The sequence below is a fragment of the Stylophora pistillata genome, chromosome 8 (assembly GCF_964205215.1).
Source record: "Stylophora pistillata chromosome 8, jaStyPist1.2, whole genome shotgun sequence".
Taxonomy (NCBI): Eukaryota; Metazoa; Cnidaria; class Anthozoa; order Scleractinia; family Pocilloporidae; genus Stylophora; species Stylophora pistillata.
Window position 1 is genome coordinate 17,151,074 of NC_142526.1, and position 25,719 is coordinate 17,176,792.

Here is a 25,719-nt window from a genome sequence, read left to right on the forward strand (position 1 = left end):
TCCCAACACCCGTGACAAACGAATGTAAAACAAACCAACTCTTGCTAGATTTATTCGCAAGATGAAAACGCCTCCAAAACACTTTTCACGGACAAACAAAGAGCCACATCCGTTTCATATCAAACTGAATGCCACCGGTTCAGCCTTCTGTTGCCCTCTAGAGCTAACCCGCTGAGATAACTTATCCAAGTCATTAAAGAATTTGTAACGCAATGAGGTAAAAACAACTTTACTTTAAACCTCACAAAAGCAACACAACAACAGTCATCAGTCATCAAAGTGCAACTCGACAACGGAGTTTAATTCAAACCTCTGAAAGCACCGATAGTAAAAAACACGCAGGAAGGGGTTTATGAGATCATTGAGCAAATGTATCGAGGCAAACACACTTTAATGGCATGAGAAATGGCTTCAACAAACTCCCAATCCGCCTGGATACACAGTCCGCCCTCGCTGAAAACAATTTTCATATATTATCCGTTTATCTCGGAAAACTTAAACGGAAAAATCACTGAAGACACGCTTGTGAGAGAAAAAAGTGCAATTTGAAGGCGACAATGCGACACGACAACAAAAGCCATATGGTGAGTCCGTGCCAGTTGGTCTAAACCTTTTTTCTTACTCGTTTTGGGTGTGATTATTTGTGAGGTACTGCTGCCTGTACGCGCGATAGCCCGTCTCCAGCACCCATCTATCGAGGCAGGTTGTTTGAAAACCTGGATGTTTAGTAACTCATCTTGGTTTCAGGCTCTTGTTCCTTTTCATTTCGCCACACTTGCCCGATTTCCGTACAACAGACGCTTTCATGAGTTTTCGGCATTGGCTGACAAATTTCATACTCGCACCATTGATGACTTTATATGAAACAACCACAGAAGCTGGTGTTGAAAAAATTATCTTGCATTCGTTTAGATTTTCAACTTCATTAGTTTTTCACGCCAAATGAAAATAAATCACACAATGGATTAAATACCAGTCTGTGTTTCCGAGACTCTCGATATCGCTGTCAACCGGTTTTGTGCTGCCTTCCTGTGGATCGTTCGGTGAACCCTACGTGGCTTATATTGATAAGGACATGGCCCAGACTCTTCTGAAGGTTCTGAAGTATCTCCATTGCTGTCATGAGTTTAAGGCATTCGAGTCACTCGCTTCTGGAAAAGACATCGTCCGAACTATTGCTACTCGCACGAGCTGCCCTATCAATTCTACTGAGGAAACCATGTTGCGCAATATTTTAGTTCCACCGCTTACGTCACGACCCCTTGCTATTGTTTTCACTGGAAGTGGAATTTCAGTTAGAAATGCCGATTTTCTCCCTAAAAGAAGTCGAATTGGCAAAAAAGAATTGCAATTTCGTATTCTATACCACGTTTTACATAGTATAAGAAAAATATGTATTTTTGGGTTTACATGCCCTTTAATTTGTGGAACATGATTGTGATAAAATCCCTGTTCCATTTGCTGTAACTAGAGGATACTCAGTTGTTCAAAGTCTCCTCTTTTTGATAGTTATCATGCGACTAGTGGGTTTTACATATAGTACTACCGCTGACAAGTTGCGATTTATACTCTCACTCTCAGTGTTTACGAACTTTCAATCGACAGAGCTGAATAACGTACACACATGCGCTAGATTGTGCCGCGGAAACACGGATTTTGAGTCATTCACATGAATGATTTCCTATTTTGTTGCTTCGAGGTGTCGTTTTCCTTGCAGCTTTTCTTTTACAAAACAACCTCCAAAAACTTGGTACACCCCCTAAAAATTGTCAAAATTAATTTTCTCCTTAAAACCTTTGGAAGTAGGGAAATACCTTCGACGAAAACAGAGTTCCTTAGTTTTGAAAGTCAGCTCTGTTTTTTTCCGCTAATTTCGCTAAATTTTAGACCTAGGGCACTTGAGCCCGCGTTGTCGACCTCAACCCACTGACGTAGCATTTCATTATTCAGCTCCGTCCTTTCAACCAAGGTTTTCCTCTCTTTTTGGTTGTTTTTATTTCAGAATGCACGTAGATCTGCTCAAATATCCAAAAATGTCCATTTCTCGTCTTCTTTGAGCGACCTGATGGAAACTTCATGGAGAAATCCAGCGTCACGCCATCGTGATTTAATGTACATGTTTATGATAAATGACCGGTGTTACGATAGTTTCGTGTAGATCAGCCAACTTTAGCATGTTTCAAATGACAGACAAGGATAACGGTGTATCGTCAGAGGATTTTGGATTGCTCAAATTCCCATGAAAGAAGGTACAGTGCACGGAATCTGGATGATATTAGCACATGATTTAAGGTACACGTTTGTACTTACGTTGCGTAGTCCTATTGTTATCGCTATTGTTTTAATTGAACAAAGACTGAATGCATAATTAATGTATGGGGTTATATGGTACTCTTGCCATAGCATTCTTTTAAAGTCTTGCGCTTTTCATATGTCTGAAAGGTTTGTTGTTGAGAACATTAGATTTAAATATTGTCAATATATGCAATATCGGATTTTTGAGCTTCGTTCGCGAATTGCCACTTTGAAAAGTAGAGGTCGGCCTGCAGAGATTTTTACATATATAAGAATCGGTGTACTTTTGGAGAAATTTAGACAAAGGTCTTCCCTGTTTTATTCTAAAGCAAAAATGACCAAAATTGTACCAAGATAATTAATCTATGGTGGTGTTCACATTCAATCCCAAAGAAAATTGAATGCATGAAAGTAAACACGAATGATGTCACTAGGTATGCTAGAAGTACCAATCTGTAATGTTGTATTTAGCTTGAAATAGAATATAAACATTTTACAATGTTTTTGTATGAAAATGAGACCCCAGGCCTCAAACAAGCAGCTGTTGTTACCAGGACAAACAGAGTGCTGCAACCTTTAAAAAGGGCATATTTGTGCATCCCTCCTGAGTGTCTCACTGCATGCAAAATTTGAAGGGGGGGTTGAAAATTTTCACTTCCCAAGATGTTTGATTCTTAGAGACTCGTTCTTAATGCCTAATTAGTCCTCACATGTACATATACACAGCATTTATTTAATTCCACGTACACAAACAATTTTGAATCATCAAGGGCGACAGGTCCTAAACTTTTGGGAACCTTCGTTTGTGGATTCTTTGTTTCCATCTTTTTTAGCTTATTTCCACCTGGGCATAAGAAACTGAACAACACAAATGTAAAACAAAGTTGTGGAAAACTACAAAACTGCTTTTACCCCACAATGAAGCAACTGGAAAAAAGATATAGGCGACAACGAAAACATATTGATGACACATCCTGCAAGACGCAAATTGCAAAACTCCAAAAACAAGCTTATCAGGACCTATGAGTGATTCTAAAATTTGCACTACATGTATTCATATATGTTCTAATGGTTAACAGATTAGACAAGATTGATTCAAGTAGATCACACCCATTTCTAAAGCTTTTCATACTGGAGATGCAACCGAATCTCACTCTGCATTAAGGTGCATCACTAAGATGTTATATCATTTTGCTCAACCAGTCATGAGTTTTTCCGCTCTCTTCCTTGATATGATTCATGTTAAAATTTATCATTCAATTCTGGTGTCAAACCAAATATATAAAGTGTATGTTTCCTTTTCCACACAAATCTTTTCATCAGTTCCTCTCTGCCTGATTTATTGGCATAATCAAAATCATCAACAATGTTTTGGAACTACTGGTAGAGAATTGCACATTTACGCCCATTCCTGGCTACAGCCATCCTCGGAGACCCAGGGGCTGTGAGTCGATTTCAAGTTAAGGGCAGAAGAGCCCCTGGGGACATTGTCTTACAAGACTAGTTCCAAACGGTCGTAGTCGTTCTGGCATCTGATTGGTGCCAGAAAATCTTTGTGTTTTTCTGCCCAATCAGAGTAAAGTGTGCTTTGGAGTCCTTTCGTGTGTTTTAATACGGACATATAACAAGAAGCTCCGTTGCTCGCTATGTTGTTTGGGCCGTGCGACGAAGCTTTGCCCGAGGTGAAAAGTTTCAGTCTCAGCACACAATGTAAGAGAAATCGATCAGATTGTCCGCGAAAATCTTACCGGTAATTATACTGAATACTTTCGCAGGTATCACAAGAGAACGTGTTTAAAAGTTTGTGAGGTTCGTATAAAAAATAATGGTTGCAAGCATTGATCTGTCACTTTAAACGTTAGATGAGATGTAAGCTTAAATCTATCTAGATTTTTTGTCTAATTTGCTGTAACTGAAACTTTTCCAATCCCGTGAAGCTATTTTGTCGCACGGGCCACGCAGGTATGTCGAGCAACTGGCGCTTATGCAGCTTTCTGTACGTGCCAAAATCAAATATAATCTTCGCCTGAAATAAAAGAAAAGCTAAGTGTGGAAACTTTCGTTTATTAGATGTCGGTAGATAACCCTATACTAAGCTGACATTTACAATAAAGAAAACCCGCCCTTTCCATCCAATATTTCCTTGTCTTTGGTTTTGTTTTCCCCAATGAAAGCAGCATCTATTCCCAATGATCAAAGGTATTTAACTTGGTCTTCAACAATCGACAAGAGGTGAAATGACAATGACCAAGGGACTAGAAGAGGATCCGTGGCCTTTCGAGCTCAAGAATTTGAACACTCTAGGCAACAGTTGAAAGATTAAACTCTTTCCAAACCCCTTCGGTAACTATTCAAAAACATCTCTCCTTCCCACGATGTTCTCGATAATTATTTTTGTTCAGATTTTAATTAGCTAACCGAAAACACAGCTAAGCTTTCTCTAAGCGCTTGCTGGAGGTCGTCCACGAACTTAACCTTCTCTGCAACCTTGGCCATATTGTGAAAGACTTTACAGCTGACAAAGCTAAGGTTAGATTTTGTCGCGCAAAGAAAGCTACGTAAGCATAAGTGCCAGTTGCTCGACATACCTGTGTGGCCCGTGCGACGAAATAACTTCACGAGATTGGCAAAGTTTCAGTTACATCAAATTGTACAAAAAATCTAGACAGATTTAAGCTTGCATCTCGTTTAACATTTAATTAAAGCGACATATCAACGCCTGCAATCATCGTGTTTTATACGAACATTGCAAACTTTTAAACACGCTCTCTTGTGATACCGGCGAATGTATTCAGTATAATTTCCGGTGAGATTTTTGCAGACAATCTGATCGATTTCTCTTACATTGTGTGCTGAGACTGAAACTTTTCAACCAGGGCAAAGCTTCATCGCACGGCCCAAACAAACATAACGAGCAACAGAGCTTCTTGTTATATGTGCGTGTTAAAACACATGAAAGGACTCCAAAGCACACTTCACTCTGATTGGGCAGAAAAACACAGAGATTTTCTGCAACCAATCAGATGGCAGAACGACTGTGATGTTTGGAACTAGTCTTGCAAGACAATGTCCCCTGGGGCTCTTCTGCCCTTAACTTGAAATCGACTCACAGCCCCTGGGTCTCCGAGGATGGTATCTACTGTGCTAATGACGAGGGAAATGGTAGTAAACAACTTAGCTAGTCTCACAATAATACGGTTTCCCTGCAAATCATATCCTATTTTACATACATCTGGTTTCACTAAACTTTACCACAACAAAGTTGACATACTTGTAAATTGAGAAAGACTTCTTTAATAAAGGTTCTCCCACATAAGAGTAAGAGGGTGTGGTCTGGGGCGGATTCAGGGGTGGTTCTGGTAGTTCGGTCGAACCCCTTAAATTTTCCCTCAGAACGCTGGAAATCATGTTTCCGAAGACCTAATTTTCAAAATCTTGGACCACTCAGAAGGGGAACAGTTCTCCGAACCCCCTCCGAACCCCCCTTGACTAAATCCTGGATCCGCCCCAGGAGAAAGAGAAAGCAGCAACCAAAACAACCTCCAGCCTGTCAAGCTGCTCTCCAACTAAATGCGATCTGTACATGTAAATCAAAGGCAGCACCTTCTGACAAGTTGATAGAGTGTCATAACAGTGATTGCACAAATGGGAAATTTTTCCACCTCAACTGTGTTGGTTTAAAGAGAATGCCAAACAATGCCAAGACAACCTGGTACTGCAAATTCTGTAAGAAAACTCCCTCCCCTCTTGTTCCGATTACACCTCCTACCACTTCTACTTCTTTACAAGGATTAGCCATGGCAGCTGACTCTGGGAATGAATCCAGCAGGGACAGTGAAGCTGAAGATTCAGGAGATGATGATGTTACAGTAACCAATGTTGTTAAAAGTGACATTAACAAGCAAGCTCCTCTTGCAAATCTTACAACATCTGACTACCAAATTATTTTAAACCCAACTGGCTGGCTCACTTGTGACATTGTACAAAAAGCTCAGGTACTGCTGCATGAGGAAAATCAGTTAATTGAAGGATTCCAATGCCCAACTCTAGGGCCTGTTCGTAATTTTGATGTAGTGTCTGGTGAATTTATACAGATTTTACATACAGGTTCTGCTCATTGGGTGTGTGTCAGTAATATTGGCTGCCAACCCTTTGATGCAAATTTATATGACAGTCTCTATCAAGATGTCATACAAATGATCTTCTAGGTGGTCGTTTGAATTCACTCAATTATGCACCAGTTCAACAGCAAAATAATGGAAATGACTGTGGCATTTTTGCAATTGCTTTTGCCTGCTATCTTGCTAATGGCGGAGACCCTAGGCAGGTAACCTTTGATCCCTCAAGAATGCGTTCACATTTGGCTGAATGTCCAAGAAATGGGAAGATCAGCAATTTCTCAGTATTTTAGTAGTAACATGGACAAACCTAGAGCAATACTTGTTTATTTATAGGATGCAAGAATTCAAAGGAACAAATTAGTCATAGATCTAAAGGCTGGATGACCATATCTTTTGTGGCAAATAGGCCCAATAGAATTTGAGATTCTTCATATCACAGGGAAAAAAGGTGTTTGCTTCAGTAGTATATTACTGGTAAATATTGGGAATTAATTAAATTTTTACCAGGATAGTCTAATGAAATTATTGCCCTATTTAATGCAAAGATGGAATCAATACCAAATTTGAACAATGGGATATTGTCTGGTGGTGGTCCAACTGACATTGAGATAATTAAATACCAATATTTACCAGTGACATACCACTTGGGAAATTAGTTCTTTTTCTGTTTGCATGAGTTGTTTGATAGCATGCAAGTTTTTGTTTTTTGCTTTTTTCGGTTTTTTTGGTTTTTTTTTGGGGGGGGGGGAGGGGGGTTGGTCGGGGTCTCCTTAAACATGACAGGGGTGCTTGTCCCATCCATAAATTGGGCAATAAATTACTCCCAAGTGCTATGCCTTTAGGGTGTTCAAATTCTTTCGTATTCCTGAGGGGGGGTTCAGCTAGGGGATTTATTGATACTGACAGAGCTTCATAGTTTCACTCACAGTGCTGTCAAGAGTTACTAGATCCAAGATATTTCCTTTTTTAGGGAAAACTTAAATTTTTATTTCACATTTCTCAGGGTGCAAAATCACTTAGCCCCACCTATTTTTTGCTATCTCTAAGGGGTTGATTTCTGTTTTAAGACCCCCTCTAATTGTTATGGGAGTTTCCCTCCAGCAAATGAAATTAAAGCTTAGACAGGTGTCCAAGATGGTTAGTGGAGAAAAAAAAAATACATTATTTTCAGCCAAGATACTTTGTCAAATCATTATACTGCATTATGCTATTAAATGGTACACTTAACCAGTTATATTATGCCTAAATTTTTTACCATGCGTTTGTGTGCATGGGAGGGGGGCATTTTGATAACAGAGCTCGTAAATATTTTCAAGAGAAAGAGGGAAAACAAAAAAAAAACAAATTTCAACTGAAAGAAGTTCATTACAAAGTTAGGCTTGGGTTCCTGGAAACTAGGATCATACATGCATGTTGTTCAACAGACATTCTATTTGGCTCCACTATTTCTGAACCATCCTTAGAAAGTAAAATACCTAGTCAAATGGGACCATAGGAGGGCATAAGTTAACAAGTGCTGAACACACCCTCAGAATTCGATCAATTAAAGGAACTTGAAAGTCTACTGTTCCACGGTGATTACTGGAAAGAAAATCTGTTGGAAGTATGCCTTCTAGGATGGTGTATTTGCGGCAGAGCAGCCCTATTACCCTCTCCACATGGATACGTACGTTGGCGATGCCTCTGGTCTCCTCAACAACAATAGGGTCCAACTGTTTCAACCCTTTGGTGAAGACAGGGATCACCAGCTTAGCATGCTTTAGACTGACACTTTCAGAAATGGTGAAACCCCTGTCGGCTATAACTAAATCTCCAGGCAGTAACTTCTCCAAGAAACCACAGTTCTCAGTGAGATGTTTGTCTGATGTGCGACCTCCCCATGCCTTAGAAACATAACAAATTGTCCCTTGAGGTGTGATACCAATTAGTACTTTGATGGTATTGTGATGTTTATACGAAGAAAATGTTTGAGCTCTAGCAAGAAGATTAGAAGGCTTTTCGACGAACACCTCAAAACAGTCAATGATTACTGTCACCTTGTTTCCAAATGAATATCTGAAACACATAGGCATAGTGTGCCACAGCTGGTGCCTCTCTGGCCAGTACACAAGTGGGGAGAGCCTAGCATCCATAATTCGAATCCAGGAAGAAAAAATCCTTGAAGCTGTACTAACAGAAATAGAAAAACGGTAGGCCAAGTCTTGAAATGGGACATTAAGCCGTAGCTTCATCAGAACAATTACAAACTCTTGAAATTTATCAAGAGTAAGGCTTTTCCTGTTCACAGAAGGTGCAACATGTTCAAATGTTTTCATCAGCACTTCGATGGACGGCAGCCCCGTATAAAACCGCACTTTGTCGTCGGTAGCGAAGAAATCTGTTCCAGGTGCCTTGTAGCCACAAAGTCGTTCAAATAAATACTCAAACTCTTCAGTTTGAGTCCCTTCACTGGCAGCAGTTGGTGCCACTTCGGGCTCTGTTTGTGTGGTCCAGGAATGTCCAAACTCTTTAGTTTCGCACTTCGCTCCCTGCTCATCGCAAAAGTTATCTGTATCCATTCCATCAGTTAGCTGTTCCTCTGTAGTCTCTGATGTACTAGCCCCTGATTCAAAGTCTAAATCACAGATGCGATCACTGCGTTGTTTAAAAGTTTTCTCTTCTTTGTAGCTTCTTGCTCTTGTTGTTCAATGGCGGCCTTCCGTCTCCTTTCAACTCTCTCAAAGCTTTCTACAGAAGCTGTAAAGTCCTTTGGACGTTGATATTCTTTCTTTCCTAAATTTAGCGAAGGTACCCAGTCTGGATTGAATTGATCGAAGTCCTTCGAAGGCTGTCCTTGGTGAAAATGACGACCGCAGACTCTTTCTGTCTCGAGGATATTCTTCTCTGCAGTGTCGCCACGACTTACTGCACTGATCCACTTTTCCCTACGCTTTCTAGTCAGTTCCTCGTATTCTTCGCCTTGGTTAGTGCGATTCATCTATTGACTAGCCTGGTGTGAGCCGTCGTCTCGGGTTTCCGTCACGCGACATAAACCTCACACCAGGCTTATTCGCGCCAGCGATTCATCTACTGACTAGCCTAGTGTGAGCCGTTGTGGCGGGTTTTCGTCACGCGACATAAACCTCACACCAGGCTAGTTAGTAGATGAATCGCTGGCGTGAATATGCCCCTGACTCCCCTCCCACATGAGGCATTTGTAATCGGGCATCGTCTAGCATCATCCAATCAGCGTGGGGCAAACAGCGTGACGGTTGCTCCTTGGCACCGTGAATCGGGGTCGCGGATGCTGATCGCTTCGAAAGCTGCATTTCTCGAAAATGTTTTGGCGGTCAGCGCTTGGATTTTGAAAGGATCTTCGATTGAATGCGACGAGAAGAAGCGTCAACCTTTCAGTTTATCTGGTTTTCGATTTGGAAGCCGGGCGATTCTTATTTCTGGGTGAAAATCGGCTTCTCGCTAGAGCGGTCGAAAATGAGCTTTCCACCCTTGTCTCCTTATAACGTATAGTAACAGTCATAATAATATAATAACATCTTTATTGAGAACCAACAAACTCAATCCACTTATGACGCTGGGTCCTGGAATCGAACCCGGGGCACGTTGGTGGAAGGCGAGCGCTCTCACCACTACGCCAACCCTGCTCCCCTTCGCAAAACCCACCAAACCGCTGAAATTCGCCATTTAGAGCCACAGAAACGACTCTACACAGCAAGTGAAGTAGGTTTACATTGATTTTGAGTTTTAACTCAGACATTTCATGATATAAGTTTACGATAATAAGACTCTTCAATATTCTCCCATACATTCCTTTATATTTCGAATAGACAACCAGACTCGTCGCTTGTCTGGGTTCCCTGTGGTCAAACTGGCTTTTTTTGTAATCGTCAAAGATGTCAGACATTTTGGAAATTGTAGCTTAAACCACTTATATGAAATAATGGGAAGTGCTAAGCAAATCGTACTTGAAAAGGGCTTTTTCTCCCAGTTGAAAACGCAGTTCAACGAACGTACTAACACAGATCTCTCTGATCTGCTTCTTAATTTTCGCGCGAGAAAATTTTTATTCAAGGCTCTACTTGAGTATGAGGGGGTCTGGATTGAGTTTATTTCCCGTCAAACATTGCTGAATTAGAAAAACAAATATGGCGACAGTTTGAAGGTTTCGCGGAGGGTTTTTCTTTTAACGCTTTCCCTTCTGGTGCGTTCTCAAGGATGGTCTCAGATCACAGACTCCACAGAGCAAAAATAGCAATTTTCAAGCTCTTTTGGAAGTATCTCATTGTCAAGAAATGTCTCTTTTTATGGACGATTTGCTTACTACGAACTTCCCTTTATTTGCGAGTCGGAACTAGTTGACTCCCTGGAGGATTGCTCCTCAAATCGGCGATCCTTTGCCATGGATTACGCTATATTTCAAACAGATTAGAGGTAATGGCTAGCCTCGAATATCGAACGTTGCTGACTTTGCTGGAAGTAAGTAGACAAACAGCTTTTGAATTATTTTTATGTTAGAAGTACAGCTTAATCTCTACTGAACATGTTTCGAGTCGGAGCTAAGGAATAATCTAACTCGTATTTGTGGTATTTTGGATTTTTGTGGAAAGCCCATACATTTCCTTACACGATTTTGCCGCCATTAACTTGTCAATACGCACGCGCGTCCGGCATTTCGCCCCAAATTTCTGGCAATGATCAACCCTTTTATATAGAGAGCCTGAGTGAGACTTACTGATTACTTAAAACCGTGGTACTTACCTGACGCGGGTTAGGGTCTCATAGCATGTAGTTCTCTGCATTATGGGACTCGTTACCCAACAGCAGTCCTTGCACACCCCGACTGTTCAGGTGCCCCGTTGGGCGGGGAGCGCTTCCGGGGGGCCAGGTTCGATTCCTGGGCGATTTTGGCGTACTGGTGTACCCTCCTTCAGGCGTTACTCGGCGGAACCATTGCACTCCGGTTCCGTTAAGTATATGTCGTCCGGCCGTTGCAGCACTGACCATTGCACTAACGGGTCCGCGGCCGGGGGCGCCTGAAAAACAAAACAAAACTTAAAACCGTGGTTTGGGTTAGACCTCGTGTAAATAACTGCCAGGCCCTGTAGGTTTTAAGACATCGCTTTAAAGACATTGTGAAACTTTTCAAGAATGGCGAGTGAATCAAGTGATATTGATCTGGAAATTCCACTGGCTAACAAAAATGAGACTGTTTTAAAAGCTTTTCCAGTCCCTATTCACCTTTTACTATCCTGAAATAATTAGGTCTTAAGTGAATATGTGACAGATTGCGTTCATTTTTAGGTATGATCTTTGAAGAATTAACAAAGTCATGCAGAGCGTGTATACCTTCCATATCTAATTAAAATTTAGCTATTGCTTAGTATGAACAAGTCCACTGTATAGGTGGCGTACCAACTGATCATTTATATTAGAGCCAGTTCCTAGAACCGGGTATTCGGCATTCTGGTAATCAGCCAAAAATGTCAAGTATAAGATGTATTTGCTTGTACACCTCTCTTAATTTTTGGACGTCTTCAGAACTATCAACTCTTTGGCACTGTTTAACGATTAATTGCATCAAAATCATCAAAGAGGTTTAAACATTGCTCACTGATTCATCTCAAGACAAGACCTATTTCTGGACTATCATTTGTCTGATTGTGAAGAAGTTTGTCAACAGGACAGTATTCTGCACATTCCCCGAGGAATGAACGATTTTTTCCATCTCCCCGCTCTGTATCAAGTAGGAAGCCTTGTAAATTTTTTTGAAGTGCTTCGGCAATTTATACATGGAGGTTTGCTGCTGCCTTTGATCTTCTTTGCTTCCGAACTCCACTTTTGCATATCTTCTGTTTCTAAAGCCAGGTGGAATATGATTGCTTTTCCCAGCCCCGGCTTTTCGAAATCAGCAATTCTTTATGCAAATCGGCGCGCCAACGAAGGTCTTGCCATTATGTGAAACCATTGCTAAAACCTTTGGTTGAAATACTTCTCTGGCGTGTTTTGGACTTCCTTTTAGGGCGCCCTTTCTATGAGTTATGTCGCTTAACTGAAAGATAAATAAAACTCAAACTAAGCTAAAATAGCCTACCTGTGATGATCTTCGGGGACCTTAACCAGCTAATCAAGGTACGAGTTATATTAATCGTAAACTTTCCTTGCCAATGCGAGAGCTTTTAAAACTTGGTGATACTAAATAACATAACATTACCTGTGGCTGCTTTATATTTTGTACTTAGCACCCTAAAAACTGGCCTTTACTTGAGGCCTTGGCCATGGCTGTTACAAAATTTGTGATTGATTCTCAACAACTTGAAATGTCACCCACTCGAACCTCTCAGTTGTTGATTTAGTCAACTTTACCCTCCTGAACTTGAAACAGATTTTGTAGCATGGAAGCGCAAAACACATCAGCTTGATGTCTTGACCATAGTCGAACAAAGAAGGCCAAAACAAAATTCATTAATTCATTCTATGCAGATAAGTTCTTTGGTGTATCCTTTGCGCTGAATAAAAGCCAAATAAAATAAATAAAAGGTCGAATAAGTGCTTTTTTGATCAAGTTTGTATCGCTGAGACTGCTGGATCTTGGATGGCCGAAGGATAGTGAAAAGTATGCGACCGGATCCTTTTTTCTTGACTCTACACATGTCAGTATTGAGAGCAGATATTTGAGGCCAGAGGTCGATTTTTGAGGCGGGACTTTGGGGTTTTCAGTGTTATGATGTCGAACATATTTGAATCAATGAATAAAGGCTGATAGTTACGAAAGAAACTGTTGAGGGCTGCGTCGGTGGGAGTAACGAAATAATTTGGATATATCAACAAAGTTGAAATGGTAAATTGGCCACGGTAATGATTACAAAAGCTGACGTTTCAAGCGTTAGCCCTTTGTCGGAGCGGATAGAGGAATTGAGGGTTGTGTGTGCTTTTAAAGGCAGAACATGAATCAATATCTGGTGAATTTAATTAAAAACGATTGAAAACAATTTTAAACCTCATCGGACACCATGTGTATGATATGTGCATCGCATACTCTGTGAATCATTTTTGCATGGGTGCGTACTTATCTCTGAAAGGGGCTTTATTATTTAGACATATTTATTTCTTAAGAAATTGGGAAGTTTTTATTATGTAAATATTAACGAAAATCTTTTAGAGCTATTGTCAGTTTTTCCGAGAGTGCTTGTTCCTTTGACAAAAGAATATTAGAGGTCCTTTTGTACTAAAATAAAACCATCCAGGATAGAATTCGGGAAAACAATTTGTGTAAATAAATTTCACATATTTGATAACACCTTGATAAAATTTTAAGGTGGAGCCATCCCCTTTCACATTTACCAACCTGTGCACGTTTTATCTTTGTGTCAATCATTTGGGCAAAAGAGATCTCTGAAAGAAACTACAAGTCTAGAAAAAGGAGTTATGCCGGGTGAGGAATGCTTTGGTGGATAACAACTTACTGCATTATTGCATAAAATTGCTGACTGTAAGCTACCTGTAACTAACTGTGGGGAATTGGATCACACAGTCTAATGTGTGGAAGGCAAGATCTCTGTTCAAACCGAGAAACTATTCAAATGGGGAACACTATGATTTCCAATAAATATTGTGGCATTACGACAGGTTGTCTTTCAGGAATTGCAGAAATAGCATACACTTACAAATTGTCTCTCTCAGAAGGCCTCAGTTTCTTCAAAATAAAAAGAGGGACTACATTTTTTGGTTGACTGCATATGAAGAGAAAACAAATTTCATTCTTGAGGAAAAAGTGAAGCAAGTACTCGCAAAATCATTTACTCTCCATTCCACTGCATCAAACAAGTTACTCAGATGATGTCTTTGATTTCATACAAAAGCCATTTTGCACAACAATACAATGCATGAAAACTAGTCAACATACATTCATCAAAAGAAGTCAAACACTGTTGAGAGAAAATAGTGACTGGAATGGGTAGTCATAAATTTGTTGGGGACTGTAGGGTGTAAAAGAAAGAGAATTTAATTTTATTTGCCTCATGTTGATAAACAGGTAAAATAAATAAGTGATTCAAAAGAGTAGTTATGTTGTCATCTACACGAGTGTCTTACACAATGTAAGCGGTTTTGAATATTAACACAAATTAGGGCCAACTTCATCTGAAGCCTTCATCATTTACAGTCTTCAAGTTACATGTAGGCTGCTTACAGCAACCTACATGTAACTTGCACACAAAGGGAGACTTAATTTACATAACAGGTGTATTAATCATGTCTTAGTCAAATTGTTACTCTGACGTGAGTTAGTTTTTGTTTTTGCCTTATTCTCACACTTTGATTCAATGGCCTCCATTAACAGCTTCCATCCTTCTGTTTCTTCAAGTGTTTCATTATAGACGTCTTCTTCTTCACTAGATTCTGAATCCTGGTCCTAAATAAAGAAAATTAGATCATGAGATAAACATACCAAATTCACCCATAATACTATATTATAATATAATATATATTATGTATATTTATCACAGTATAATTAATTTTAACAATTATTCATCAAAGTAAAGGTGAATAGTGGTGGATATTTATCTTGCCACTTTGCAGCTTGGTAAATATCCATCACTTTGAATGACAATGAAGTGAATAATTGTTTTATTACATACCACACAGATAAAAAAAAAACTAGTTTATTATTTTTTTCTTCCAATATAGCCAAAAAAAAGGGTTGGAAATGAAACTCTTGATGCATGATTGTGTCTCATCAGCTGCTGGGAGGTGAATCAAGGTCTTGCTATTCACTCCAAAATAGCCAATCAGCACATGCAAAAAGCACTGTCCATCTGTGTGGTGTATACTTAACATGTACATTAATTTTATTTCCATACCTCAGCTGTGTTGTTTATCAATTCATACAATTACAGATGTTACAAACTATGCAGTTTGACTACATATAAAAACAAGGACTAGAAGTGATGGGCAAGAATTTCTACACTGTCGTTGTAACTGTTAACATAGAGCATTTTGATTCTTAGGTTGCTGCACACAGACACTGTACCTGTCTTATCAATCTTCTAGGCCTGTGTCTTCCTCTCCCAAAACTGTTCCTTAGTTCTTCCTTAAAAAAAGAAATTAAACAACATGAAACAGATGATCAATTCAACTAATGTTGGGCAAACATTATTCCTGAGGCCCTTGTGAGGATTCTAACCAATTGAGTACAGTTGGCAGAACAAAAAAGGGAATACTTTAATGACAGTTAATTAAAAGTTTGGACACTCCAACTCTTTCATTGGTTTTTAATTGAATATCTATTACTCTTGCCTATGCGAGCCCTACTTTTTTTCAAGTTTGACCTTCAAACAGAGTGAAATAAAATGTATGAAAGCAATCCTTGTAGTAATGAACCCTACTTAAGTAGAAGTGGAAATGAGGCCTGAAAAAAATTCAGGCTTGTATGTGATACTGCAGTGCTCTACCAACTGAGCTAACAAGCCAACTGGGAGGTGGGTTTAAATCCTGTATGGGCCTGAATCTTTTTTCCGGCCTTTAATTCCACTACTACATAAACAGAGTTCATTACTGGGAGGATCACTTTTGTGTATTTCATGAAACCAGAGTACACATATATGATTTTCATTTATTCCAATTCATTAGAGTGAAATTAATTAATAATGATAAAGTAGGATTTATATTCATTGGCTCATGGCCCTTGACAACACTTTGTGGGGGACTTTGGCTAGACCACATTGAACAGTTTGCAACCTTTGAAGGAAATTTTTGAAGATGCTCCCATTTTCAGAATGAAGGCCAGACCATAACAGTAAATCCTCTACTAGCCAGTACAGAGAAGATGCAGGAGAAGGGACCTATATGTGTTTTTTTGCCCTTATCCAAGAAGACTAGAATGTCTAGAACCATTTGCAGATGTCATAGCAAAAGCAACAAATTCTCCTTAGTATTGAGAACCTGAGTGTAAGTTGGGTCTGAAGCTTGAACCCTCCACCTACCCCATGGCAGCCTAATGCTCTAAAACATGAACTCATCAGACGGCAGTTTGAACCCAATAAATTGAACCCAATAGATTCCCTTTGTTTACAAAATTTGAATTTAAGTACATGTACACCGACACATATATTCCATTAAACTGGAACCATTGAATTGTATTTCATTAAAAAGATTGTGCTTGTTCATTGTGGTAAAGTACTATAATGATAAAGTATTATTGTTTGTCTCATGATGTGGTCACTTATAATGTGAACTGCAATTTGCTTTGATTGTAATGTGAATTGTGACAAATGATAATAGTTTATTATTACTGAATTGTATTGTTGGTATCGTTAATCACATGATTTCAAGTGCAATTTGGAATAAATAAGCACGAGTAAAGTTTTTCAAAGACTAACAAAATTGCATGAGCCCGTAGGGCGAGTGCAATTTGTGGTCTTTGAAAAAATTTACAAGTGCTTATTTATTCCAAATTGCACGAAAAAAAATCATGTGATTATGTATTAATAATATACATGAAAAAGATACGAGGTAGCTTCTCATAACTACGCAGAAGAAAAGCGCGTGCATCACGTGCAAAAATAATTTATTCAAACCCTGTAAGTGACACTGACATAGACCTTGACATTGACCTTGACCAATCATTCTGACCAATAAGAATATCTGGTTTGTTTCTTTCTTTGCACTGAATTAACCCTCTTCTGCACTGAATTAACTGTCTTCTGCCCTGAATTAACTGAAAACTGCATTCATCTTAACCAATCAGAACTGAGAAATTTTTTCATGTTCATGTTGGCTACATTGTGACTGATGTTTCAAGAACTCAATCAAACTCATCATATTAAGACAGTCAAGTAAGTTAAATCAATGCCAGTGACAAATAATCCTTTTCCCTTTCTTGACCTCCCCTTGCCTGGATGATCATAATAATAATTATAGAGCACTGTTGACCTTTGAATCATGAACATTTTAGGATAGTGGTCTGTCATCCAAATTTACAGAGGAGTTTGAATGGTGTATTGTTGAAAATTTACCAAGGGATTTGATTTTATCAACATTTTACCCTATTAGAGAGAAATTTAATGACGAGGATGTTAAAGTTGATCAGTTTAACAAAACTTCTATGATATTTACGCATACTTCAAGTATACGTCCACAAATTGACTGAAATTATTGAACAAACGGTTGTGGTAACTTGAGCTCCAACAGTTTACCTGAGTATGTGATACAAATTCCATCAATGATCCCGGAGGAGCTCGCAGTTGAAACTTTGACTGAACGTTTATCGCTGTACCACCATCATCTTTAGTCTGGATCAGATCATCTTCCGTAGCTTTCATTTTCTTGTTCAACTCACTCGCATCATCAAAGCCATCATTTCTTCGCGTCAAATCTCGTTTAGACATATCGAAGCTACCGAAATACATGTAGACGCTGCGAGGTTCTTTGTTCGTTTACTGAGCCGTTTTACAGTGTATGCCAGGCTGACCAAACAGGTCTTCGGCAATCTGGATTTACCAGTTTAATTCCTGGCTCATGATGATATTTCGACTGCCCTTGTTTTCCCTTTGTCCTTTGTTTGTTTCATTTACAATCAGCGCTGGCTCATTCTTGGTCAGCGAATTTTCGCTTATCATTTGGATGTGAGATAATTGTAGGATTGTATCTCTCCTAAATACTACTTAGTTGAAGAGTACCATACCTCTTTCAGATTACCTGGCTGTGTTTTAAATCAATTTGGAGACAATAAATTTGCCGATTAACATGTTTCAAGAGGAGGTTCAATTCTTATTTTTCCACTTGCTTCGTTTTTCCGCAGGACTGTATGTAGTTGAACTCTTCGCAGAGTTTTTTGTTAGGGAAGTCCATTTAGGATAATCCATGGTAGTCCATGGACCAGGTCCATCGAGAGAGTCCATGAACCGGGGGTAAGTGAAATAGCGTGGAAATTGACAACCTATCGGTAGCGTGACATGAATATGGAGAGGGGAAGGGTTAAATTAACACTGAAAGAGGAAGGAATGCACTGCCTGTTTTCTAGCCTGAGGTAGGCTTATCTAAAGAAAGTGGTTACGTGGCATTAATTTTACAATCAGAAAAACTGAAGAGAACGAGGATAATGAACATTGTGCCTAGTAATACGCTTTTGTCCGAAAGACTGAGGTGATTGTCTGGTCTCTTAGTTGGGTTGTATTGCCGCTTCAGTTTTAGAGCGAATTACTCATTTTTGGGTTCTCAGTGACTACCAACCGCTGCTTGCATTATCTGTGAACTTTTCATATATTTCTTTAGAGAGGCTTGTATCGACTTCAAGACCTTAAACATCAAGACCAACGTGTTATAATTATTTCGAGGCTAGTGCTTAATACAATCATTGCAAGGTTGAACAGTCGTATTTGTAATGAACTGGTCTCAATTTTTCTCTCAGACGTTTTCCAAATCTTTTCCGCTTTGAGTGAAGAACGATTCACGCCACCTAACATGGGGGTGGAGGGGGGGTGGAGGAGGGGGTGGAGGGAGAGCTGAAGTAGAGCGTGACAAAGCTAAAGTGAAGTGGCAGGAAAATATTCTCGTATGCCACTCGATCGAAATGCATCTGAATAAGTGATTCAAAGTAAAGTTTTGTCCATTATTTACAGATGGTATCAGATGCGTCTATTTAGTCAATTTTTTTCATCGGGTTTTCGCTCATTTCAATCATTACTCTTAATGCCGATCAGAAATGCGGAGGGAGTGAAGTTATCAATAAGCTTGAGTTGGGGCAGAAATCGAGCTAAGATCATATTTTAGAAAGTCTAGTTTTAAGGAAACTTTAAGATCAGTGGTGCATGTCATGACGTCATACTCATAAGTTTATGGCGAGGTAAAATTACGTCATAGTAGTACATAGTATTTTCGACGTGTCGAGAACGGTTTGCCTGTGGTCATCTGATAGGCATCGTTTCATAGTTTGAAACTATCCGATTTGCCGCAGATGGATGGTTTAGTCGTTGATTTATTCGAAAATCTCGTTATTTTTTTGTCAGTTTGTTAGATTTGATCTCAACTAGCTCAGTCACAAAATTTACCCGATAACCTGTTTGTGTAAGAATAATAATTAAGAATAATTTTACGGGTGATGGTTGAGTTTATAAAGATTGAAAGATGCAAGGGAAAAATCTCTTTGAAATACGTCATATTTAGGGGACTATCCCGGGGAATGAATAAGACATGAGACGTATTACTTACGTAATCGTGTTAACAAAAATATTCTGAAAACATCTGCTGTCGCTGATCAGTTCTTGACTGACTGCGGTGAACAGTACTTCCCGTTCTTGCACTGCAAAACAATCGGCGTCCTCCGGTAAAAATTAATTTCTCAGTCCGGGGAGACAACTGATCACAGTCGAGGTATGATTTGCTATGACAGTACAATGTTTACAATCGATCCTTTCATCGTTGGGCCAGATAAACACTGACTGATTTCTATCTCCTAAGATTAGCAATATTTCCGCAATGAGGTGTTTATTGCCGCGCGACGCTCACCAAATGACTCGAAAGTGAATTGCCTCACGCTAGTTTTTAATCCGTTCCGATTACTAACAAGTCCATCTATAAGCTGCAAAACTCTTAACAAGTTAGGTGGTGATATTTGCAAACCCAGTGTGAATGGTAACGAAAACCGTTCCTATCCGATGTATTATTCCCTTTTGGCGATCATGCGGCTTGAAAATATTCCTTGTTGAAAATAAAACCTCGAGGATATTGTTTGTGCTTCTTCAAATTTTTACACAAAAGGAATTTGTCATGAAATTAAAATGGAAATTGAAATAAGACGTCCAAGGGTACTCAGTTTGGGTTTTTATTGCGGAATGTATTGCAAATTACAAAGGTTCAGCATTATATGATTTTCTACTAATTACTGCCAGAAATGTTCCGTAAACTTCAAACAGTGACTGTAGTTGTTAATTTCCCCATTCACTTTCCTAGCTTGTTTTTTCGGGGTTTTACCTTGAGCCTGTTCGATTATGCAAATTTCAGCCCAACATTGCATTTGATTGATGTTATTGTGAGTCCCGGTGGGGAAACTTAATCATCTGCGACAGGGGAGTAATGCAATAAACTTTTTCGTGACAGCGAGATTGGAAAACCGAACATGTTAATGTATTCCCTTTGTCTGCATTCAGCAAACTGCCTCGTTGCGAAGTTCACACAGATCGAAAATAGTTTGACACGCCAAGCCGTCCCGAGGGCTACCATAAACTCTGCATGAGTGGACTACCGCAAACTGCATGCATGAGTCACGTAAGAAAAGTCCATTTTGCCATTTTAAAGAGAAAAAAAGAATCGCGGAAACTAGTTTTTTCGGACACAGGGTATTCTGCTAAATCAACAAAATCATAGCCCGCATGTCATATTAGCTCGATAATAAATCGAGCTTATATGACATTGTTAAGAGGAAAAGAAGATATATGAACAATTTCAAAAGGCGAAGATGGCATCTCTGTATACAGCTTGTTTGCAGATTTTGCAAATTTCATTTGTAACTCCAAATGAGAGAATTTAAATACGAGGCGGGGGAAATTTAATAGAGCATTTTCATTCTTTTAATAGATATAGGAAATTTATTTTTTAACTTCTACTTACGTTCTCCGAGTTGCAACTGGTTCTAGAAAAATTTTGATTTATTGATTGATTTTTTTTAAATCGATTTCTTGTTATCTTTTAGGATTTGAATTAACAGATAGAACCGAGATGGGATGGAGAGCATTTTTATCAGCTCCAGGTTCCACTGGCGGGTTTCAACAACTGAATCACAGTGATGGACATCAGCAGGATCATGTGAGATCGACCGAAAGACGTTGTCGACAAAGACGCAACGCCGTGACAGTATTTACAATGGAAGATCTTTTAAAATCCAACAACTTCCAAAATCTTCTAAACATTCGCTCGGCGAGAAGAGGGTCGAGGACATCCGGAGAATAGATTTTTCTGAAAAGAAAAGACGCGAATGTCGTACAATTGTTACTTAGTTATCAGTAAGCGTCAGTCAAGAGAGGTTTCGGTAGGTTCATGAGAGCGTGTACATTTAAAATATCTTGGACTGATTTAGTCTGACATTGAAGACCTATTAATCAAAATTAGTGCTTTGTCTCACAGAATCAATCTTGATTTAACATCTTTACACTACTGGAAGCACACTATCCTGGCCTAGAAAGTTCCAGTGAGCGCCAGGGCCTCTTGATAATGAGCCCCTCATCCTCCATCCCCTAAAAAAAAAAAGAACTGAACCAGAAGTAGCATTGTGATTCATTTCGGGTAGGGTAATGTTTCAGTTAATTATACTCGTGCATTAAAAGCCTCTATTAATTTCTATTTAGACATAGCATGGTAGAATACACATGTATAACACAAGAGAATATATTCTTGTCTAACATAGCCAAAGAAAATTGCCACATAACCAGAAAAAATTTCTTATGAATTTACTGAAGAATTTTATCCTAGGAGTCTAAGAGTTGTAATGAGCAACAGCAAAGTGCACTGAAGTGAGTTAAAACGGGGAAGAAGTCAAAAGAGTGACCAATTTGTCAGCGTGTGAGGTAAAACTGTTGTTTCAAAAATCACAGGAATAAATGACCTAAAGTTTAAAGGTAAAGCCATTAAAAATAAAAGAAAAATGTAAAAGTAGCCATTATTTTGATGAACTGTTTTCGATTTTTCAAATTTTCTAAGACATTTTACATACCAATTTTTTTAGTGTGGGTTGAAATCGAATAAAACTGCGTTGACCCGGGGGTGGAGGGGCAGCTAAAGTAGAGTGTGGTAAAGCTGAAGTAACGTGGTGTGGGAATACCTCTAGCATGCTACGCAGTTGAAATGCATCTGAATAACTGATTCAAGTTATAGTTTTTTCCATTATTGGTGTCATCCCGTTTCCGTTAAATTGAAAGTGTTGGAGAGAAATGTACTCGTGATAATTTTGACTCTCCTACTGCCGCGGGCGATTGAAGCTAAATCATAGACGTTTATTTAGCCCTTTTCTTTAATTCATTTAGTGACGATCTCGGCTACATGTGTTGACTGTGCTAATCAATATCAGAAGTGCAGACTGAGTAAAGTTATTAATGAGGATGGGACGAAATCGAACGAAGTGTTGTCCTAGCTTACATATGAGTCTCTTGGTTGACTTTAAGTTTTTCAAGAAAAGTCAAAAGCCTTGAGAAGTAAGATCAATCTTCAAAAACAATTATCCCAAACATTGCATACTTAACTCACAAAATCGAGTTTAGTTCAAGGAACCTTTGAGATCCGTAGTGCATATCATGATGTCATACTTATAAGTTTAATTTTGTGGCAAATTACAGTTCGCGGGCCGTTTTCCAGTGATCGTCTGATCGAAGTCGTTTCACAGTTTAAACTTGCCCATCATCCAAGTTGTCGAGAATTATAATTTATCAATGGTTTATCAAAAACTCTCGTTATGTTTCTCAGATTGGTTTTCCAGGTTCATCACGAAATTTACCCGATCACCTGTTTTTTTTCTCCTTTCACTTTCGGCAGCTACATTATACGAATAATTTTATGAGTGATGGTTGAATTTGAAAAGTTTGAGTAAGGTAAGGAAAGGATCCCTTTGAAATTTGTCGTATTTAAGGGGCTATCCCAGTCTTATGAATAAGACATAGGTCAAACGACTTCCCACGTAACATTGACGTAATGGTGTTGAAAAAAATATTCAGGAAACACTTGTTGTCTCCGATCATTTCTTTAATGTAGTGAACATTACTCCTTGCACTTGTGCTGCGAAGTGGTCGACGTCGTCCGGTAACTGAATTAATTCATCACTCCGGGAAAAGAAACTGATCACAATCGAGGTATGATTTGTAATTACAGTATAATGTCAACAATATTCCCTTTCTAGGTATCATTGGGCCAGATAGATACAGGTTTGCTCATGCAGTGTCGTGAGATTAACAATATTTCCGCAATGAGGTGTTTATTGCTGCGCGACGCTCGTCAAGTAGCTCGAAAGCGTATTATGTTATGCTATTTTCCAATCCATTCTAATTATTAGCAAGTTTATCTAACGGCCGCAAATTTTAATTCGCCAAGTGGCAATATTTCCCAACCCAGCGTGAATGGTTACAACTCTCCTCTCTATAGTCTATTGTTCCCTTTTGGCGTCTGCCTGCTACTTGTCAATATTCCTTGTTGAAAGTAAGACCTCGAGGAAATCATTTGTGCTTCCCTAAATTTTCACACGGAAGGACTTTGTATAACATAAAATTACAGCGGAAATGGAAATGATTCGGAAAAGGGTACTCGGTTTTAGCTTTTATTGGCCAAGGACTTTACAATTCTATCGCGGAAAATGTCTGTCGGTCAAGTCTAATCCAGCTATTGCAAAGGTCCAGCATTCTATGATTTTCTACATATCTGTGCCGGAAAAGTTATGTTAAATTTATACACCGAGGTAGCTGTTAGTTTTCCCCTTCACTTTCTCAGCTTGCTTATTTATTTTTCCGGGGTTTACCTTGAGCCGATTCGAATATGCAAATTTACATCCCAGCATTTTTTTTGACTGATGAAATTGTGGGTCGCAGGGGGCAAACTCACTCATCTGCGACACTGCATCAAGTGTAAACAAGAGAGGGATATATTGCATTTTTTTTTTTTCATGATGGCAAGACTGAGAAACTGAAGATGAATTATGCTAATTTATTCCCTTTGTCTGTCTGTCTGTCGGTCTGAGATTTTTTTCTGAAGTTATATTTGGCGATTTGGTTATAATTCGGCGATTTTTTGTATTTTGCGGCCACAAATTTAGGTGTTTACGAATAAAAATTTTACCGGAATCGCGGAAAATGATTTACGCATATACAGTGCATTCTGCTAAATCAGCAAAAATCAAAACCCGCAAAATTTTTCACGAAACAGAAATGTCGGCGATATTGGGTCGAGCAAATATGACATCGGTAAAGATCACGAAAATGTATGAAAGATTTTAATGGGCGACTTAGACTTCATCTAAGGTACAATCTGTTTGCAGATTTTTTAAATCTCGCTTGCAACTCCAAATGAGAGAATTTGAATGATAACAATTCATACCGTGTTCTTTGTCTTTGCGTTCATTACTATACAAACCACATTATTTTGACTGTTTAGAAAGTAGTTTTTCCGGTTTCAGTTGTTCATATTTCACTTCCGGTTTGTGGAGAAGAAGTCAGTGTGGTGGTGATTTTTCGGAAAATAAATTCGGCGAAACTTTCGGCAAATCGATCGGTTGGTGGTTTGCACGTTACGTCATTGCCGCCTTGCTGGTGGACGTAAACAATACATATCTCATTGGCTTCTTTTGCTCGTCCACCAGCATTTGTTCCTTTCACTATTATTACCTGTTTTGGGACTTTACTATGAGGTATAAAATCTAATTGATCATTTTCATTCTCGCAATATACACTTACTATTAATGTTCAGTGCTACGAGTGAAAGCAAATTTTCGATTCACTGATTGATTTTCTTCATGGCTTTCTTGTTATCATTTCAGGATTTGAGCCAACAGATAGATACGGAATGGGATGGAGAGCGTTTTTATCGGCTCTTGGTTCCACTGGCCATGGCGGATTTCAACAACAGAATCACAGGGATGAGCATCAGCAGACTCGTATAAGATCGACCGAGAGACGTTGTCGACAAAGACGCAACGCCGTGACAGTATTTACGGTGGAAGATCTTTTAAAATCCAACAACTTTCAAAATCTTCTGAACGTTCACTCAGGGCGAAGAGGATCGAGGACATCCGAAGAATAACTTATGGTGAAAAGGAAAGAAATGAATGTCGTCCGGTTGTTATTAAGTTTTCAGTAACCGTTAGTCAAGAGAGGTTTCGGTTGGTTTATCAGAGGTTGTACATTTGTAATGTCTTGTCTTCCATTTTAGATATAGAGTGGTAGAATATAGTTGTATAACATCGCCAAAGGAAAGTACCCCATAACCAGAAAAATATTCCAGAATTTACTGAAGAACTGTATTAATCTGAACCGAAGAAATGTTGTTACATCAACTTCAGCAAAGTGTATTCAACTGAGTTAAAACGAAAGAAAACTAAAAAAAGTGACCAATTGGTCAATGAATGAGACGGATCTGTAGTTTTAAAAACTCGCACGAATAAATGACCTTTACTAAAGCTGAAGTAACTTTCAATGAAATCAGATAATACAAACACCTCACCATGCAAACTGTGCGCGTCGCGGTTGATGAACAACGTAACGCAAACTAATCCCCGTACCATAACAGAAGCCTTACGCGGTGGCGCGAATGGGGCCGCAAACAGCCGGCCGTAAGGCCC

At 39.1% G+C, this 25,719-nt stretch overlaps 2 protein-coding genes and 3 long non-coding RNA genes across 6 annotated transcripts in view; 2 read left to right on the plus strand and 3 right to left on the minus strand.

Moving 5' to 3' along the window:
* The window catches only part of LOC148725262 (uncharacterized), a 5,329-nt gene extending 3,963 nt beyond the window's left edge, over positions 1 to 1,366 (minus strand). Inside the window, exon 1 of the long non-coding RNA XR_015990550.1 lies at positions 922 to 1,366. This is a non-coding gene — a long non-coding RNA (uncharacterized LOC148725262). The remainder of the gene's footprint in view (positions 1 to 921) is intronic.
* A 5,815-nt stretch (positions 1,367 to 7,181) lies between these two features.
* Positions 7,182 to 9,513, minus strand: LOC148725263 (uncharacterized). Its single transcript, XM_088731905.1, has one exon. It carries the CDS (start codon positions 8,972 to 8,974, stop codon positions 7,892 to 7,894), a length of 1,083 nt encoding a protein of 360 aa, XP_088588031.1. The 5' UTR covers positions 8,975 to 9,513; the 3' UTR covers positions 7,182 to 7,891.
* A 970-nt stretch (positions 9,514 to 10,483) lies between these two features.
* Positions 10,484 to 16,068, plus strand: LOC148725264 (uncharacterized). Its single transcript, XR_015990549.1, has 2 exons — positions 10,484 to 10,889; positions 15,099 to 16,068. It is a non-coding gene; the product is annotated as an uncharacterized LOC148725264 (long non-coding RNA).
* LOC111341175 (uncharacterized) lies at positions 14,395 to 17,997 on the minus strand. Its single transcript, XM_088730042.1, has 3 exons — positions 17,606 to 17,997; positions 15,442 to 15,501; positions 14,395 to 14,823 (listed from the first exon to the last, which is right to left on the minus strand). Exons 1-3 carry the CDS (start codon positions 17,816 to 17,818, stop codon positions 14,662 to 14,664), a joined length of 435 nt encoding a protein of 144 aa, XP_088586168.1. The 5' UTR covers positions 17,819 to 17,997; the 3' UTR covers positions 14,395 to 14,661.
* Positions 17,998 to 19,572: 1,575 nt separating this feature from the next.
* Positions 19,573 to 25,557, plus strand: LOC111341181 (uncharacterized). Of its 2 annotated transcripts, none has more exons than XR_015990547.1 (4): positions 19,573 to 19,781; positions 21,100 to 22,987; positions 23,148 to 23,245; positions 24,919 to 25,557. It is a non-coding gene; the product is annotated as an uncharacterized LOC111341181 (long non-coding RNA). The 2 variants fall into 2 exon arrangements; XR_015990548.1 differs by having other exon boundaries at positions 19,608 to 19,781; positions 21,100 to 21,970.
* The last annotated feature ends 162 nt before the right edge of the window (positions 25,558 to 25,719 follow it).

Coding starts and splice junctions, on each gene's coding strand:
- LOC111341175 (XM_088730042.1), bottom strand. CDS start 17,818: ATGTATTTCGGTAGCTTCGATATGTCTAAACGAGATTTGACGCGAAGA. Junction 15,502..17,605: donor AATTTGTATCACATACTCAG/GTAAACTGTTGG, acceptor TCTTTTTTTAAG/GAAGAACTAAGGAACAGTTT. Junction 14,824..15,441: donor CTAGAAGATTGATAAGACAG/GTACAGTGTCTG, acceptor TTCTTTATTTAG/GACCAGGATTCAGAATCTAG.
- LOC148725263 (XM_088731905.1), bottom strand. CDS start 8,974: ATGGATACAGATAACTTTTGCGATGAGCAGGGAGCGAAGTGCGAAACT.